Source organism: Hoplias malabaricus, chromosome 3 (genome assembly GCF_029633855.1).
Source record: "Hoplias malabaricus isolate fHopMal1 chromosome 3, fHopMal1.hap1, whole genome shotgun sequence".
Classification (NCBI taxonomy): Eukaryota; Metazoa; Chordata; class Actinopteri; order Characiformes; family Erythrinidae; genus Hoplias; species Hoplias malabaricus.
In genome coordinates, this window is record NC_089802.1 from 36,503,148 (window position 1) to 36,522,748 (window position 19,601).

The 19,601-nt window shown below is 38.3% G+C and overlaps 1 protein-coding gene across 5 annotated transcripts in view; it reads left to right on the forward strand.

Moving 5' to 3' along the window:
• The window catches only part of zc3h7bb (zinc finger CCCH-type containing 7Bb), a 53,681-nt gene that overhangs the window by 15,804 nt on the left and 18,276 nt on the right, over positions 1-19,601 (forward strand). For 3 of the 5 annotated variants that reach the window (XM_066663008.1, XM_066663007.1, XM_066663009.1), the window contains exons 6-13: positions 16,655-16,735; positions 16,827-16,886; positions 16,978-17,020; positions 17,151-17,392; positions 17,515-17,815; positions 18,066-18,124; positions 18,225-18,327; positions 18,426-18,587. In XM_066663008.1, coding sequence (XP_066519105.1) covers positions 16,655-16,735; positions 16,827-16,886; positions 16,978-17,020; positions 17,151-17,392; positions 17,515-17,815; positions 18,066-18,124; positions 18,225-18,327; positions 18,426-18,587 — 1,051 coding nt within the window. The remainder of the gene's footprint in view (positions 1-16,654; positions 16,736-16,826; positions 16,887-16,977; positions 17,021-17,150; positions 17,393-17,514; positions 17,816-18,065; positions 18,125-18,224; positions 18,328-18,425; positions 18,588-19,601) is intronic. The other 2 variants (XM_066663010.1, XM_066663011.1) reach the window with 2 other exon arrangements.

Here is a 19,601-nt window from a genome sequence, read left to right on the forward strand (position 1 = left end):
ACATGATGCATCAAGATTTTATCGTTTTCTCAACAAATTCTTCACTAAAATAAGTCTGTTTCATCAACCTCAAGTTTTGTTTATTCAGCCAATACAGAATATATTTTTTCAGGCTACAGAGGATTTAATGTTAAGCTAACTAAATATATATTGTTCAGCATATTATAATTTTTGTGTCACTTACAAAATAATATATTAAAAAAAACAACTTTGCTGAAAGGGGAAATTTGTTGAGAAAACTTAAAGTATTACAGCAATATGATGCATCAGGATTTTTGGGTTGTCCTTGCTTATTTAATTCAGTTAAGCAACGTATGCAGAGTTCCAATATGGATTCACTGGGTGCAAGGCGGTAATACACCCTGCAGGGGGTGCCAGTCCATTCCATCACCGGGCAATACACGTTCATTGCTCTTCACACAGCCAAACAAATGACACGCCTGTGTCACATCTGAAGAAACAGATCGGATTTGGGCCACTTTTACCTGCTGTGTGAAATTAGTCATAGAAATGTGGTATGTAAAATGATGAATGTCAAATTTGATTACTTTGTTCAATTCTTTATTCCAACTGTTTCTAAAGTTGAAACATACATTCTTGAGCTTGGATGTCTAATATTAATTATTCTTTTCTCCTTAATTGACACCAGGCACTTTTTCACTGTAGCTTAGTATCTGATTTGTCCATTCCACCTTAAACAACATGGAAGTTCAGGCACCTAATACATTGGGTCCTTGATGTCTTTTTCCATCCCATAAGCTGTACCAATGTGGAACAAAACTCGAACATGAACTGAAAAAATGCAGCTTCATATAAGTGTTATTTGGCACACCTTACCCAAATCCTGCATATACTTATGGCACACCTCTTGCAGGTGTAGTTTAAAATGCTAGAAAAGAGCATCTTTACAGCTGACTTGACAGTGGTTTGTGTGTGGTTTATTTTTATGGAAAATTGCTTGTTAGGGTAACATCAATGTTGGTGTTAATGCAGTATTTGGAGTGTAACTCTTTGTCTGACATGTTTTTGCTTATCAGTGAAATGTTATTTACATTTTCTTAGTGTTACTTAGAATTCATGATCAGCCTAATAAAACATATTTTTAATTTTTACAGTGTGAGTCAGTTTACAAGGTGCAATGGTGTATGTGGTATTTGCCAGCCTTTTAATTGAAAGTTCAAAGTAAGCTATGGAGGAACGTGGAGCACCTAGAAAATGTTTTCTTTTGGAAAATAAAAAGTATTGCTATTTATTTTATTTGGAGGTTTATGAATGCGCTATGTTTTTGTAGCACTATGGCTGGCATGGTTGTGTGTGTTCTCACTGCCCCTAGTGTGCTTAAAAATGGTTCACAGTTTGTGCGTTTGTGTATTTATTGATATCTCTCCAATGGGATTAATAAATAAATACTTGTTCCATACTGTATCCAAATTTAGTCTAAGGCTTATGTGCTAGGTAGTTCAGTAGCATAATTCAGCGATGCAATTCATGAAGCTGACGATTGTTTCATAATGTTCTCTAAAGCATTTCACGGCAGCCCACACACATTGGAACTTATAAATACAGATTTGCTGTTGATGTGGCACCCATAAGCTCTCTTAATAATTGGAGCCAGCTAAATTGGACTCATAAAGGTTATATTAGGTTATAATATAAAGGTTAAATAATATAATGATTATAGTCTCACTGATGTAAGCTACAATGCATAGGTCAAGTAGGAATGGCTGAAATACTTAATACAAAAATGAGTCATGCCTGCTGAAATGTGTAAATGTTAAATTCATAATGTATACAAATTGAAGTTCTGTCTATACAGTCTCTTTACACTTTCCAAACTGACAGACATGGAGGCAGACTAATGGGCCTTTATCTTTGACAGTGTCAATGGGAGCACTTACCTCACACTTTACTCATGAATATTTGTGTGGGCCACTGGTGTTGAAAACAGTGTCATGTCAGATAAGCTGTGAGGACTAATGTATAGCCAAACACCCATATCGATAAAGATCAGGGGTCGGTTGCACAAAACACCGTAAGCTTTCCCCTTAAGTATGAGGCAACCTTAAGGAAAAGACATTTATTTTACGGAAACCTTAACTCTGACTTTAAGGAAAATCTTAACATAAGGGTTTTTGTGCAACCAGCCCCAGAGCTCAAAAGGAAACTTAATTAATGCTTGTGTTTTCAGCTTTGCAGCTATAACAGCTTCATCTCTTCTGGCTTAGTCTCTGCTCTAATTCATCCCAAAGGTGTTCTATCGGGCTGAGGTCAGGACTCAAGGCAGGCCAGTCAAGTTCTTCCACATCAAACTCCCTCATCCATCTCTTTATGGACCTTGCTTTATGCACTGGTGCATAGTCATGTTGGAACAGGAAGGGATCATTCCCAGCTGGTTATCATCTTGGGGAGTGTGTGACCGTCCAAACTGTCTTAAATATTAGAGAAGTAGTATAAAACTATTTAAAACATTATACAGACAACCAAAAAACCCTGTTCAACCCAACATCCTTGTGTAGTAGGGCCCATGTATCACATTTTGAAACGACATGTGCAGTCAACAGGTATGCTAACCAACAGGTCACTCGAGTATAGTTGTGTTGGTTCCATAATTAAATGAGAGAGATTAGCACATACACATATTCAGTTGTATTAGTTGATAATTTATGTAAAAACACATAGGATAAACACTCCTGAATCACTATATAGGAATAAAAATTCTAGAGCATGAGGGTCCATTTGAAGGTGGTCTGTGTACAGCAACACTTTTATTGGCTAAAAACGTTTTCTTTAGATATTAATTTTGAAATTTGTAAGAGGTCAAGCCATACTGCCGGCCACCAGAAAGGGGACGGGGCGGCGCAGTAAGAGAGCAACTGGGAGCAGCTCTCAGAACTCCAATTCCCAGAAGCCTTAGCACTAATTAGTGCTAATGAGGCACACCTGCAGGGTGCTGCATAAAATACTCTCTCAAACCTTGCTGTGTGCTGCACCTTTGTAGAGGGGCAGACGGTAAGGAACTTTGCAAAAGAGAAAAGACTGAGAAAAGGAGAGAGAAAAAGAAAATAAAGCTGAGACAAAGGAAAAATAATTACAGAGTAAGATAATTTGTGTTGAAAGAAGAGTTTAGCTTCTAGTGATTTGAAGGTTTTTTTTTTTTTGTTTTTCCAGCCCAGCGGCTAAGGTTTATTTTGTGTTGGTTTAGTTATCAGTGTCTCTCTTAGTTTGAGCAAGCCGGTTTTTTGCGTCTCCTTTGTTTGCCGTTCCTGCCTTTTTTCACTGACTTTTAAGTTGGTTGAAGTGTCTTAGGGCTGTTTTGGCACAGCCTGTTTCAGAGAGGATTAAGTTACTATGTATGACATTAAAAGTTTCAAATAATAATCCAATATATCATCCCCGTATTTCATCCCCTTGGAATTAAAAGTTACTATCTGCATTCAGAAAAGTTTTGAGTAACTGTGCTTTAGTGCTGGGACAGAAAACCAGTTTTAATTTTTGTTATGATAGGATTTTTTCTTTATACCTGCCACACTGGTATAAAAAGCCTAACCATGTCCATAATGCAACACTGTGGTAAATTGTTTCACAGGGGACATTATTCATTGCTGTGCCACTAAACGCACATGGAACGAAGTGCAAGTATTAGTGAAGTCCTTGAGCGCAATGGAAATGGACAGGGCAAGTTGTACCTGACATTGAAGTAGATGATGATGACCCAGGAGAACTTTTGCTGAAAAAAGGAACTGCATATGTTGCCTGGAGGTACTTCGGGTTTAAAAATTCGGCTGTGGACCAAACAAACACAGCAAATGCTGTCGAGCTAAAGTATGATTAGTGTTATTGCTGGGAGTTGCAGATTGATGATATTTATGATTATTGTTATTTTTGTTTAAATATAAATGAAGATATTTGGGCCTTCAGTGCAGTACAACCATTGACAAGCAGATATTTATATCAGAATGCCTCTTGTTTAAATATGTTGTAAATTAATGAATATTTTCTAAAACAAACAAACAGAAACTGGTAAACAGTTGGTTTACATAAATTGTGAAAATTAGCCTATAGTTTTGAAGTTGCCTGGAAAAATGTTAAACAAAAGCTTCTAAACTTTCACTGCAACTGTCATGCCATATGATTCCTTCACTAATTTAGTGCCACCCTCTGAAAACTGATTATGACTGTGGGGCCATGCAAACCTGTATTATATGTAATATTAATGTGTAAATGTTTTTTTTTTTTCCAAAAAAGTTGGGACACTAAACAAATTGTGAATAAAAACTGAATGCAATGATGTGGAGTTGCCAACATCTAATATTTTATTCAGAATAGAACACAAACCACAGATCAAAAGTTTAAACTGAGAGAATGTATCATTTTAAGTGAAAAATGTTGTTTCAAAATTTCATGGCATCAACAAGGCCATTTTTTTTTTAACCACTGTGTGGCATCCCCCTTCTTCTTACAACACTCAACAGACGTCTGGGGACAGAGGAGACCAGTTTCTCAAGTTTAGAAATAGGAATGCTCTCCCATCCATGTCTAATACAGGCCTCTAACTGTTCAATCGTCTTGGGCCTCCTTTGTCGCACCTTCCTCTTTATGATGCTCCAAATGTTCTCTATAGTTGAAAGATCTGGACTGCAGGCTGCCATTTCAGTACCTGGATCCTTCTCCTACGTAGCCATGATGATGTGATTGCTGCAGAATGTGGTCTGGCATTATCTTGTTGAAAAGTGCAGGGTCTTCCCTGAAAAAGATGATGTCTAGATGGGAGCATATGTTGTTCTACAACCTGAACATCGTTCTCTGCATTAATGGTGCCTTTCCAGACATGCAAGCTGCCCATGCCAGAAGCACTCATGCAACCCCATACCATCAGTGATGCAGGCTTCTGAACGGAGCAGTGATAACAACATGGGTTATCCTTGTCCTCTCTGTTTCCGGATGACATGGCGTGCCAGTGTTCCATAAAGAACTTCAAATCGTGACTCATCTGACCACAGAACGGTCTTCCATTTTGCCACACTCCATTTTAAAAGAGCCCTGGCCTAGTGCAAATGTCTGAGCTTGTGGAGCATGCTTAGAAATGGCTTCCTCTTTGCCCTGTAGAGTTTCAGCTGGCAACGGCGGATGGCACGGTGGATTGTGTTCACTGACAATGCTTTCTGGAAGTATTCCTGAGCACATTCTGTTATTTCCTTGACAGTGGCATTCCTGTTTGAGGTGCAGTGACGTTTAAGGGCCCGGAGATCACAAGCATCCAGTAGAGTTTTACGGCCTTGACCCTTACGCACAGCAATTGTTCCAGATTCTCGGGATCTTTTGATGATGTTATGCACGGTTGATGATGATAACTTAAAAGTCTTTGCTGTTTTACGCTGGGTAACACCATTCTGGTATTGCTGCACTATCTTTCTGCGCAACAATGGTCGAATTGGTGATCCTCTTACCATCTTGGCTTCAGAGAGACACTGACACTCTGAGAAGCTGTTTTTATACCCAATTATGTTGTCAATTGACCTATTTAGTGTTAATTTGTCTTCCAGCTGTTTGTTATATGCTCAATTTCCTTTTTCCAGCCACTTATTGCTACTTGTCCCAACTTTTTGGGGGTTTTTTGACACTGAAATTTTGAATCAACATATTTTTCCTTTAGAATGTTACATTTACTCAGATTAAACTTTTGATCTGTCATCTATTTTCTATTCTGAATAAAATATTGACATTTGCCATCTCCACATCATTGCATTCAGTTTTTATTCACAATTTGTTTAGTGTCCCAACTTTTTTTAAATCCGGTTTGTATAATATAGAGTTATAATATCAAAACTTGTCTTTGTTTAAAGCTTATGGGATCTGTTTATCTGATGACTGGTTAGCTTTATTTTGATGACATTAGCTGGGTTGAGAAGAGTTAAAACTTCATTTCTGTAGATTGTCTGATACTAGGCTGGTTGCTTATGACTACTGGGATAGCTACATGCTCAGTTTTAGTTTCAGGTAGTCACTTCAGGTTAAGAACAGAGTAAAATATATGAAGCAAGCTGGCTGGGATATATCCCTTCATTTCAATATAAAGCTGAGAAGTTCCAGATCATGGTAAAATTGTCTTTGTATGACAGGTTACTTGTTTGACAAGTTTGTGAACCCAGATGTTAAGATGTTTTTGATCGCCTCAGCTGTGTAAAATCTTCTTTCAAGAGTTCTGATTGTTCATCTTGGATGTTTTTGGAGCCTACGTGAACAATCGTATTGCAAAAGTTTAAATGTTTATTGAGGATGCTAGATAGCTTTTGTATAATGCTGTTTATCTTGGCAGCTGAGAAGGAGTAAATGTTTGCAGAGCCTCTGATGATAGAATCCTGAAAATTCTGAGTAGTTGGTAGAGCTAGTGGTAATATTGGAAGTGAATGCTGCAAGTTTCCAGTGGTGTGGTCCCAGCAGTGGGACACTTTCCACTTGTGGGGACCAGCATGAATGCTACTGCCTAAGACTGAACCACGCGATTCTTCCAGAGTGGTGAATTTACTGCTTATGGGAAAGTTTTGAGGTTGTGAGTGTCTTTCAGATTGTCTGCCACCACACAAGTTCCAACAATCCATGCTCCATGGATCTTTATGGTAAGGATTGGAGCAGATCACCCACTTAAGTTCAGCTCCCAACCGGGGCCAGTTGTTTTCCAAAGATGAAAAATGATTAAGGAAGCGACCATCTATCTGTGAGCTATCACTGCATGTGGTCAGCCGACAGCCCGTCCAGCATATTTACAATCATTTTTAAATTGTGCTGAACCATCAGTGAATAAAATCAAATCAGGGTTTCCAAGTGGAATTTTAGAATTATACTCGTAGGAGGTGTGTGACCAGTATTGGTGGCCTGTACCGTTTACAGGAGAATGTTAGGAACTATGTGTGCAGTTACCCCATTTCTAGGCAATAACTGTTATCACGCAAGCTGGAAACAGTAGCATATGGACAGTGTCAGGCCTCATTCTGCATGTGCTACAACAGGGTTTCACTCTGATTGACCAGCATAGACTTCAAAATCTATTAAGGTTAAACAAGAACTAGACCTGTCATGATTATTACATAATCGCATGATCATGATTATTTGAGCTAACCATGATGATTTGCACTGACCGATCATATTATATTTTATTTCAACCCCAACAAACTAAATATCAATGACATGTGTTTCTAAACAAATGGTGAGACGAATGAATAAGGAGATTTAAACTGTGGATATCACCTGCTTTATACATCTGTCTGCAGTATTTTTTTTTTGCACTTCATCTATCAGAGTATGTGTCGTATTTAAACAACAGTATAAAAGTACACAATGTGGCACATTGCGACAAGGTAGCACAATTCGTCAGAACAGTCAGATTCACTATTAAAAGGTGGCTGTAAAAGGTGCCAATAAAACAAACCTGAGAAATCATCTGCGGATCTACCACCGCATTTTGCTGAACTTGGGAAGACAACGACATCAACAGATTCTTCCCGGCAGCTGCCTATTCCAGAGGCTCTCGGGCATGTATCCTAGGCTACATTCACACAACAGGTAAAAGTATACTGAATCTGATTGCGTGACCAAATTTGATTTTTTTGTTCCGCTCTGTTCAGATCACGCTCCTAAACTGAGCCGCACGCCCAAAGAACGATGCTTCAGCCAGTGACCAGAAGGAAATGTCCGTCTGTTTCATACAAAGCACATTCGTTTTTTAAATGAAGGAATGGGACTGGACTGGTGTTTTACTGCAGCACTGTCACAAAACCTCCCCTTTCTTTTTTCCAAATGAGTTCTGTTAAAAACAGTATTAATTAAATACACTATAGAATATTAAAAAAATTTAAATCCTTTGACCTGATCATTTCCACCCCTAAACATCTCAAATTATAATGAAAAAAAAAAAAATAAATACTTTGGACCGTAGTCCAGAGATTATTCTCAGCAGCCGGAATGATGTATAAGTCACATCAATTCCGACCTGGCCTTTCAGACAGTTGAATTTCCACAGATGGACATAGATCATATGAAAGTGGCCCAAATCAGATATGAAATGTCAGATTCAATGAGATTTGTGCTGTTCACACAGCCACTTGAACAACACATCCATGTCACGTATGACTGGGCCCTTCACCTGCTGTGTGAACGTCAGAATTCTTTTCCCAGAATATGCCAAGCCAGTAAACAACAGACGTCAAAGCTTCAAAGACGTAGTACATTTGATTTGATTTCTTTGCTTATTTTGAGAATCTTTTTTTCAAACATACAATTTTAATTTAAAGACAGGACAATGGGCAAATATCTTTTTATACCTTTATGAATAAACTGTTCAATAAACTGACGTTCTTTACCATAATAGTGTGTGTACATTATTATGCTATAATTAAGCATACAGGCCTAATAAAATACTAAAAAAACAACCAGACAATTAAATTGTTAATCGCAATTACTTGTATGACAAATAATGGCCAGTTAAAATTTCATGATCGTGACAGCCCTAACAAGAACTAATAAATTTTGGTACTTATTAACACACAGATAAAGGAAAATGAAAGGTTGCCTTTATTTGCCATAAATGAGATGCCTTGTTACTAATTATAATAAACATTTGTGTTCATTTGGTCATGATCTCTTGCTGTGAAGATTATGATATAGTTCGTCAGCAGTGGTGGACACAAAGTACACAAACCATGTACTTGAGTAAAAGTACAGATACTCAAGGTAAAATATTACTCCACTAAAAGTAAAAATCCTAATTGTAGATCTCTACTTGAGTAAAAATACAAAAGTATTTACCTTCAAATGTACTTAAGTATCGAAAAATAAAAGTACTATGACGTATCTCTAATGTCGTATTATAATTTTTGTAACAAGGCTTATGCTTAACAGGCGGCACAGTGTCACAGCAGGAAGTGTCATAGTCACACAGCTCCAGCATCCTGGGGTTGTGGGTTCAAGTCCCACTCTGGGTGGCTGTGAAGAGTTTAGTGTTGGTAGGCGGATTGGCTTCTCAAAAGTGTCCGTAGGGGTGTGTGTGTCTGTGTCTGTCTGTCACCCTGTGAAGGACTGGCTCCCCTACAGGGTGTGTTCTTGCCTTGCGCCCTGTGATTCCAAGTAAGCTCCGGATACACCATGACCCTGAACTGGATAAGCGCTTACAGACAATGAATGAATGACTCATGCTTAGCACATTGTAGGTGAAAAGACTCTAGTGTCACTCTTGGCTCCCCAGTCTTTGTGCTGCCCCTCCAAACCAACAGAGATCGCATTATCCTGAGTATTAAGCCCAATTAATGCTTCTGTTTTGAACCTATGCGCGGCCTGATGCACCTCTCTCCAGAAATATGACTCTACGCAGACCATCGCAAGTCGGACGAACATGGTTCAAAAATCCCGAAATATTAACTCTTAAATATTAAGACTAAAGTTTAACAACAAAAATGTTTGAAATTTAGCCCTAGTGGTTTGGCGGTGTAATTGCAGAGACGCAGATGCCAATGCAAGTATAAACTTTCACAATAGCATAGTACACTTGTGCGTAACATAGGTTTTTCCGCAAACACTAGTAGGATTTGGGGGATTTTTTTTTCTGCTCCTGGGGCTCACCCTAATGTAAGTAACTTTTACAGCACTGTACTGAAATTTGTAGGGAGGGGGAGGGAAGAGGTGCTTTCCTACCCTCCTCCAAAAGTTTCATACAGCAGTTTCTGCAGTGCTGAGTCGAGAGTAGCAACAACAGAGGCTCTGTTCTCCATATTACAGATCAGCAAAGCTTGAAGCTGTAATTTTAAGGTGGCGCAGCAGGTAGTGTCGCAGTCACACAGCTCCAGGGGCCTGGAGGTTGTGGGTTCGATTCCCGCTCCGGGTGACTGTCTGTGAGGAGTTGGTGTGTTCTCCCCGTGTCCACGTGGGTTTCCTCCGGGTGCTCTGGTTTCCTCCCACAGTCCAAAAACACACTTTGCAGGTGAATTGGTGACTCAAAAGTGTCCGTAGGTGTGAATTTGTGTGTGTTGCCCTGTGAAGGACTGGCGCCCCCTCCAGGGTGTATTCCCGCCTTGCGCCCAATGATTCCAGGTAGGCTCTGGACCCACTGCAACCCTGAATTTGATAAGCGGTTACAGATAATGAATGAATGAATGAATGATATCTTGTTTCTCTCTCATAATGCAAATAAATGGGAAATCATGGCTGGCAAAGCAATACCTTGAATCCATTGACACTATCACAGCGCTGCAATATATAGTTTTTAGAGTGGGTATCAACATTGTTAATGTCTATTTTCCTTTTCCAATATAGCTAAATTAAATATAATATATATATATATATATTATATATATTATTTAAATAGTGTTAAAAACACTACTTGTCTGTCCTGCAAAATGAACTAAGTCAAGAAAAATACACCACTACAGACAGTGTAGTTTTTACTGTCAATTTTAAGGTCTATTCGAATTGTATAATATAAATTCCCAGCTGCTTTTATTATATTGATGAACTGTTTTTAATTCCTAGTTTTAGCATTTGATAATCAGAACAGGGGTGCTATGGAAGAGAATCTTAGCAAGAAACATAGAATTAATCTGAGGGGTTAGGGAAATTACTTGTTTGTGCATGCTTATTTTATCACCATCATGAATAAAAACGCTTCAGCTCAAGGGCAAGGCATCACAAACACAGCACTAAAAATGGAAACATTCTCATTAGTTTCTGATGAGGGACCAGCTTCACAGAAAAACGGAAATAAAGGCTAATAATAAAATATCATAAAATGCTGGCATTCATTCTAAAGCTTAACCACTAGTAGGGATATCTGATAGCTGAGCAAAACACTGAGCTGCTAAGCTCTTTCTAAATTATGTGAAAACTTTAATGCATTACTACATCTATTTTATTTATTTATAACACTAAAACATTCCAGATCTCTTCACTTGAGATTTATTTCAGATTAAACAGCATTATCGTTACAAATATAAGTCAACAAAACACAGACATAAAAACACTCTCTCTAAAGGAGCACTGGAAGTTGGGTTGCTAATTACATGTTAATGAAGGCTTTATATTTTATTTGTTTAAGATATTTTAACAATTCTTTGTATTCCAATCACTGTGCGTCAATATATTTAATGTTTAATATAAGTTCATAGCTCTTACAAGCAATGTAACTGGGTTATGATGTCAGTATATTATCCATATATTAGTGACATAAAAGTCTTCAAGTTATTTTAAGTATCACAATTATAACTGGGGGTGGCACAGTGGCGCAGCACGTAATGTCGCAGTCCCACTCCGCGTGACTGTTTGTGAGGAGCGTGGTGTGTTCTACCCATGTCCGTGTGGGTTTCCTCTGGGTGCTCCGGTTTCCTCCTGCGGTCCAAAAACACACGTTGGTAGGTGGATCAGTGACTCAAAAGTGTCTGTGTGTGATTGAATGTATGAGTGTGTGTCGCCCTATGAAGGATTGTTGCTCCCTTCAGGGTGTGCTCCCGCCTTGTGCCCAGTGATTCCGGGTAGGCTCTGGGCCCACCGCAACCCTGAATTGGATAAGCGGTTACAGACAATGAATGATGATGAGGCAGTTATATCTGGGGCAATGTATCTACCACAAAAAATGGCTGTTGTGACTAAAGGAAGCCAACCGCTGATACTGTATGTGTGTAATGTGAAGGTTTGGAAAGATTTGGGAAAATGGACTTTATGCAGAATTACTGGTCAGGTTTTTTTTTTGGCTTATGTTTACATGGCTGTGTGTGCACTGTCATATTAAAGTTTTGCTGGAGTGGACAAAGTAAACTGGATTGTTTTTGCTTTTTTGTTTGTGTCACGGCTCGCTTCTAACCTACATATAAAACATGTTAGGTCTCTAAAGCAAGCTAAGAGAGGTATGAGGCTGTGTCACCAGACCTCACTGTTGAGCCTTCTGGAGGTTTTGTGGGCTTAATTAATTGAAACACTGGCGAAGGAAGGTGCCTATCTGATGACACCTGGGAAGAGCTGGTCACGTGTTTGCAGTGAGAGAAGAAGTGCTCTGGGCCCTATGTGATATTTTACATGTTATCCTATGTATAATCACAGTTGCCACCATTTCTAAAAATATAAAAAGTTCTATTCTAAAAAATAAATAAATAAATGCCAACTTCACATGAAAATAGAAATATGTCCTTATCATAACCCAATCACTAATCATTTTAATTGGTTGAAATCAAATATTATTTTAAATTTACTTTAAATTTATTTTAATTGCTGGCCTACTACTACTAAAGATGGATTAACTTTTTATGTAGGAATAAATAGAGCATGCGTCACCAATCTTATCCACAAAGCGCCGGTATGGCTGCAGGTTTCCATTCCAGTTAAGCAGAGCACAGCCGCACCAGCCCTTTTTGGATAAGATTGGTGACCCTTGGAATAGAGTATCTGTAAAGATTCAAATGTGTTTAAAAAGAAAGAAAGATGGGAAAGGCACACTCTGATGCTGAAATCTCCAGTGTGGTGCAGGGTCACAACAGTTGATTCTGGTTTATTGAAAATTTTTTTTTCAATTCTAAATGTTTCTACACATTAATGTGCTATATCAGCTAGGATTTTTTTATGTATGTAGAGTTAGAAGCATACATGTAGTGGTGAGAGCTAAATAATTAGTCATTAATTAATTAGTAATTAATTATTTTTTTATTTAATGCGCTGTTCGTGTAAAACATAACTTCATTCAAATATGAATATGCAATTTCCCGAAATTAAAAGGTGAATTTTTGAACCTGGATTTACACTTGATCTTCATGAGCAAATTCAGTACAAACACAGAACACTTGTATTGCATAGAAATTTGTTTATTTGGATAACTAACTTTCACAACATTAATATGACTTTATGAGAAAAGTATACAGTGAAATTTTGCCAAAAATCATACAGTTGATAGCCAAGAGGTCCCTCTGTTTAATGACAGTGGAATGGTTTAGGTATTATGGGTTGATTTTGAGAAATCCATATAGGTATATATTCAGTATAAATTTATGAGAAAAGTACACAGTGAAATTCTGCCAAAATCATAGTTAATAGCCAAAAGGTCCCTCTGTTTAATGACTGTGGAATGGTTTAGGCATTATGGGTATTTTTTGAGAAATCCATATCAGTATGTATTTAATATGACTTTATGAGAAAAGTATACAGTGAAATTCTGCCAAAATCTTACAATTAATAGCCAAGAGGTCCCTCTGTTTAATGACAGTGGAATGCTTTAGGCATTATGTGTATTTTTTGTGAAATCCATATCGGTAGGTATTCAGTATAAATTCATGTGAAAATTATACAGTGATGTCCCTCTGTTTAATGACAGTAAAATTTAATCTGTATTTCTACATGTCCACCAGGATTACTATTCAAAGCCAATTAAGTGTTTATAGAAAAGTAAAAAAATACATAAATATATGAAATAATCAATGCGTGTTTTGCTTCTTTAAAGTGATTTAAAACGAAATATATTCATAATGGCTTGTTAATTTTAATCCATTTTAGCATTGCGTGCATTTATTTAGTAACAGAGACATCGCTGCTCAAACATGGGTTTCAGATTCTCTATCTGTCCCAAGCGGATGTGGTGTTCTCCGCAATGAAAAAACGGAATTACTCGCCTATAGGTGCATTCGGATTTGAAGCGCGGATGACTTGACCGTCAATTTCCAAAGTGCGGATAGCTTGACCCCAGGCTCGGTGAAGTGCTTGTTCTGCGTGAATGCCACTTCTGGGGGTTATACTTCTGTTCTATAAACTAATCTCAGATGTGTTCTCTTGTTTGGCCAAACCAAGTTACAAGCCGTGGATGGGTTTTAGCATGGGGACTTTTGTGGAGCAAAAAAGAACGAATAAACAAAACAAATAATAATCTTTCTGCAGAAGGCTCAATACTTAAAATGGAGTCAGCTCATTTCAGAGGTTTTCTTGGAGTCTGGGTTTCTCTGAGAGGAATTCACTGCTGTGTGGATTCGATTCTCTTTGTTGAAGCTTGGCTGCTGCTGTCGTTGATTCCATTCCCTTCTCTACATCTCTCGAGCTTGACCCTCAAACTCTCAGACTGAAATTGAATTAAGAACTCTGAACTAAATGTTCACTGTTGGCAGTAGTCTTTGAAGGTTTCTGTAAACCCCGCCTCAATGGAGGAACCTGCGCTCCGATTGGACCCAGAGGTACGGTGTACATTTTAGGACATCCTCAGACCTCAGCATCAGTAGTCAGGCATTGAACAGAACGGCATCATTCCTCGTAATTAATCTGGATTAATTAAGGGTGTAATTAATCATAAGACTTCAAACCAAACGGCCTCAACCCAAACTCCCTCAGACAAAAAAGCTTCAGACCAAACGCCCTCAGCCCAAACTCTCTCAGACTAAACACTATCAAAAAAAAGGCTACAAAATATCCAACAGCAGAAGCGTTGTCCATGCCACTGACAACACAGCTTCTTGTTTTTATATTCAGTATTGGACTGCACTTTGGTTTTATTTTTGCTGTTTGTTTAAAGAAAGTCTGACCGGTTTTCCGAACTGATGGTGAATTTAGCGAGTCTGTAGGCGCCAATGTAAGGGACCACTATCAAAGTGCACATCCTTAGTGCTGAATTTCAAAATATAATTTAGTCACTGTTAAGCCTGCCTTATTATCACAAGTAAATGCAGCCTACAGTAAGCCATATGGGAGTAGATTTTAGTGTTTAATTTCAATGATTAGTTCAAATATTAACAAATCTTTAAGCAAAGAGCAGAAACATGATACATGAAAGTTTGTGTACTACAGTAACTACTGAGATTTTGAAGTTCAGCACAGGACGCGCACTTTGATAGTGGTCCCTAACATTGGCGCCTGAAGACCCGCTTAATTCACCATTCAGTTCATAAAACTGTGTTCAGACTTTCTTTAAACGAACAATAAAATAAAACGAAAGTGTAGTCTTGAACTTGTGTTCTCTGGAGAAGGAATAAAAGTGTAAAACTTGTCATGAGCTCCCTTTTAACAACATTGACATCGGAAATGCTAATGTGTGTCCAAAATTGAATATAAAAACGAGAAGCTGTGTTGTCAGTGGCATGGACAGCGCTTCTGTTGTTGGATATTCTGAAGCCTTTTTTTCTGATGGTGCTTTGTCTGAGGGAGTTTAGGCTGAGGGCGTTTGGTCTGAAGCTTTTTTTTTCAAGGGAGTTTGGTCTGAAGCTATTTTTCTGAGGGAGTTTGGGCTGAGGCCATTTGGTTTGAAGTCTTATGTTTAATTACACGAGTTCTCAGACATGGCAATGGTTTTCCCGAGATTTGATGTCGTTTCGTACGAGGAATGATGCCGTTCTGTTCAATGCCTGACTGCTGACGCTGAGGTCTGAGGATGTCCTAAAATGTACACCGTACAGAGGGCCTGGGCAGTCGCGGGTGATTGGTCCACAGTGTTTCAGTCACAGTGTAGTCCTGAAGCTCCGCTTTCTGGATTTGGCGGGAACAGAGATGAAGGACAAAGAACTTGTTCTAAGTCACAAATTATTTGTTCCACTTATTGGAGATTTGTGGATAGAACATATTCGATTAGCTTGATATTTAGTCTCTTGGTGTGTTTTTCCACAGTGTGTTGTACATAGCATATACAAAACAGTTTTAATACGAATACAGAATGATACATGAAATAAGGGAAGAGTTTTCTTTTCATGTCATGTTAAACCAAGAACCCATGGTCCATCCATTTATCCATTCAAATAAGTGTTGCCTGTGGAAACAAAACGTTCATCTCCACCAATCCAGGTTGGATTATATCAGGAGCCTCAGGAATATAAATATGTTTGTAAGGTTTTACCACCTGGATTGATAAGAATTAAATGTAGGAAGGAATTGTCACAGACGCCAGAACAAAGGACTTTTTGATGTCGTATGGCGTTGTAGCTTAAGGCAGCAACTGGAGGGCGCTATTGTTCCACGTGTTTGAAGTCCTGAATGCTTTAGTTAGGAATTCCATCTCCTTTTGATTTATGTATCATTTCTGGTATCAATTTAATCGTCGTGTGAAGTTTCAGTGTCTGGTTGTAATATCCATTCCATATAGTCAAGAGTCAAGTCAAGAGAGTTTTATTGTAAATTCTGCATATGTGCAGGACATACAAAGGATTGAAATTACGTTACTCTCCTCTCCAGGATGTAGTAACATTTAACAAAAAATAGACTAAATTCAACTAAGCTAAGTACAGAGGACAAGTGTAGGACATACGATACCAGCAGCTCACTGATAGACATACATGAGACAATGGGACACATACTGGAGACAATAACCTGATCTTGATCAACTTAAGAGACATTAAAAAAAATAAAATTTACGGGCCTGCGTCTGCTACATGTATCTTTAAAATAATGGTTTCTGTTTAAGTTTGCATTCCCTATATATTTACCTTGCCCCTTTTATATGCAACTACATGAAATTGCAGTGTGTGTTTCTTTTTCCATGTATGACTGCTTGCTTTTTGGTGAATGCAAAATTTTATTGAAATGAGACTAACAGGCATATTTTCTGTACAATTTTCTAATTCAGAGCAAACAAAAGAATTGAACAACATATGTGAACACACACTACATATAGTGTTGTAAATTCTACATATAGTGTAAACAAAAATTCTATTCAATACAGGACAGACAAGTCAGTGAGTTGGCTCAGGACCTGGCCAAGCGACTTGGCCTAAAAATCCGCAAAGCTTATATCAGCGCACAGGTGTGTAATCTGCACTTTTTTTTAATGATTTCTTTTTTTATATGAAGTCACAATTTTTTTTAAATTCATTTATTTATTTTTAATCTTCAAGGATGACTCTGCAACACTGCAGGCAGACAGTAATGGAGAAATTGCTCCTTCTACAGGGGAGGTAAACACAGAGATTGTCTGTTGGTAAAATGAGTCACTATTGCCTTATGAATAACAAATGCCCCATTGATTTAAATATTCTCTTTCTTTAGACATCTTCAAATGGGCTTGAACCTTTGACTGATATTGGGTCAGGTAGTGCCTTATTCTCAAAAACCTATATCAATAATTGCTTTTTGTACATGATGTTTAATTTTTTTTTCTAAATCTTTTTGCAAAGCTTTTATTTCTCGTAAACACTCCTGACATTTATAATTTCTCACAGATTTATCAAATGCTCAGTGCATCCCTGCACCTTTGGCCACACCAATCCCTGTCAGTGATGACCCTGCAATGCCCTCACTCAGCCCAATTTTGCCCCAGGACACACCAGAAAGCCCAAGCCAGGGAACAGCAGGGCGAGTACAGTATTCTGTGCCTGTATCTGAACACATGGGAGAATGTGTGATGAATGAAGACCTGGACAGCTTGCTGGAAAACATCCCTAAAGGAGCTGAGGTCAGTGTGGTGAGTGGAATGGGGATGGCTGTACATTGCACCATTTATGTAACTGTTATAATATCTCCTGATTTTATTTGGTATATTTTTCTTCTACTACTTATTCTTCATCTTCTCCCTCTGGTCCTAAGAACCCTGTTCAGGGTGCCATTCCTACTAATCTTCCAAACACAGCAGTGGGATTGTGTCCTCCCTACCCCTCTGGTCTCCCAGCCTCTTCTTCCCAGCTCACACCCCCTTATTATGGCTCTGCTGTCAGCCCCCTCACTCAGCTAGACACCTTTTCTGCGCTGGGACAGAGTGAGGGTTCTACTCAGGCCATGGAGTCTCTTGTTTCATTTAGTTCTGGAGCTGGAGACACTGCAGGTAGAGCCCGAGTTGGATCACTGAGCACAGAAGGCCTGGACTCGCTTTCTGAATATACACTACCAGGTATCCTTTCAAGTGTGGGTAAAGATTTAAAGGAGCTTAGCTGGTGTCACTTTGCAGCATTTGTATTCTTACATAGTGTAATTAAGGTTTTTATTAAAGAAAACTTTTCAGTTAGCGTTGTTAAATAGCTTCAGTTCAAAAATATGAATGGCTTTTACATTTAGTGTTTTTACTATTAAAAAATTGCTACTATGGTGCCAGCATATTTTAATTAGGCTCCTCTCATATCATGTTTGTTTACATTTTTCAGGAGGAAGAGTCGCTACTAATTTCATCCCTGGTTTACGAAACAATAGTGTTATTAACATGGTAACGCTTCAGGCTTGTTTTACCTTGTTACATTTTTAGTGTAACCTTAAGCATTATGCTCAGTAACATTTGTTTGGGAACATTTGATCTTTGAACCAAGCAGAATGGCTCAGCTGCTACCAACCTTTCCCTGTTGTCCCGCAATCCACTGGCTACAACCCATGAGTTTAGACAGGCCTGTCATGCCTGCTACAGCCGTATAGGTAATATGTCTGAAAACCTCCATCAGCCGTGTGGTCTGTGGTGTGCACTCAGTGTAAAATATATACATGGGTTTTGAAGAGGTTTTTTTCTGATGTAGGTCCTCGTGTCATGGATTATAAATACCAGCCTGAAGCAGCTCATCGCTGTAAAAGAGATGTTCTGCTATGTCGTCTCAAATCAGCCGATGACACCACTTGGAAGAGGATACGTCCTCGCCCTGCACGGAATAACTTCCTCGGAGCATTTGTACTCTGCAAAGGTATATGTTTACTATTATCCAAATGGTGCCAGTAATGAAAAATAGTTTTAGTCTTTGTAGTTTTAAAGGCCAAATATTCTACTGTTTTTAAAAATACTACTGGTGTGGTGTGAAAGTTTATGATAAAACTGTCAGAACCAGACTACATGAGTGTGGCATGAGGGCCTGACAATTAGTAGGGCCTGTGCTCATAGCATAGGACAGTGCAGCTTGATTGGTGTTTGCCAGAGAACATGAGAATTAGCAAGTTAGCCACTGGTGCCATGTTTTCTTCACATATGACAGCACGTTCACACTAAGCACTTGAAAGACATGAAAGAGTTAGGAGACACTGGGGTTAATGTTATGCTGTCTGCAATGTAGCGGAAGTAGTTATGCACATGTTGCAGTGGCATAAGCACTACATAGCGGAGTCAATGATAATTAATTATTATTTTATTAATATTTAATTATTTAATTCATTCTGCTAAACTCCATGTTTAGGAGCCATTAAATAATATGTAGTGTCTTTACCTGTCTAATTTTAATTAAGACAAGAAGGACATCTTCACATATTATACAGCAGAATTAGCTAGAATGAACTATTATTAATTAATGAATTATGCTCATTGATCCGCCATGGGTTCTTGACTCTGAAATTGAATCTGAACTAGAAGTTTTTATAATTACATACAAGAAAGGTGCACACAAACAAATAACCAATGATTAGTTTTATCACACAACTGGTTTATTAATTGTAATATCAAATAATGAATATTGATTAGACATTCATATAATAAAATGGATTACAGCGATATATGAGGGAACAGGGAGATTAATATATGATTCTCTATGATAATTACCCTAGATTCTAGAAAGATTGTTGTTTATCCCAGCAAACTTTCAGTACCAACCCATGAGCCATGAAATACATGAGACCATGTGACCTTACCTATCCGGAGATGGACAGGGAGCATGTCGCTGACGGTGCTTTCCGGCACGACTTCCTGGAGAATTGCAGACGCGGGCCTTGTA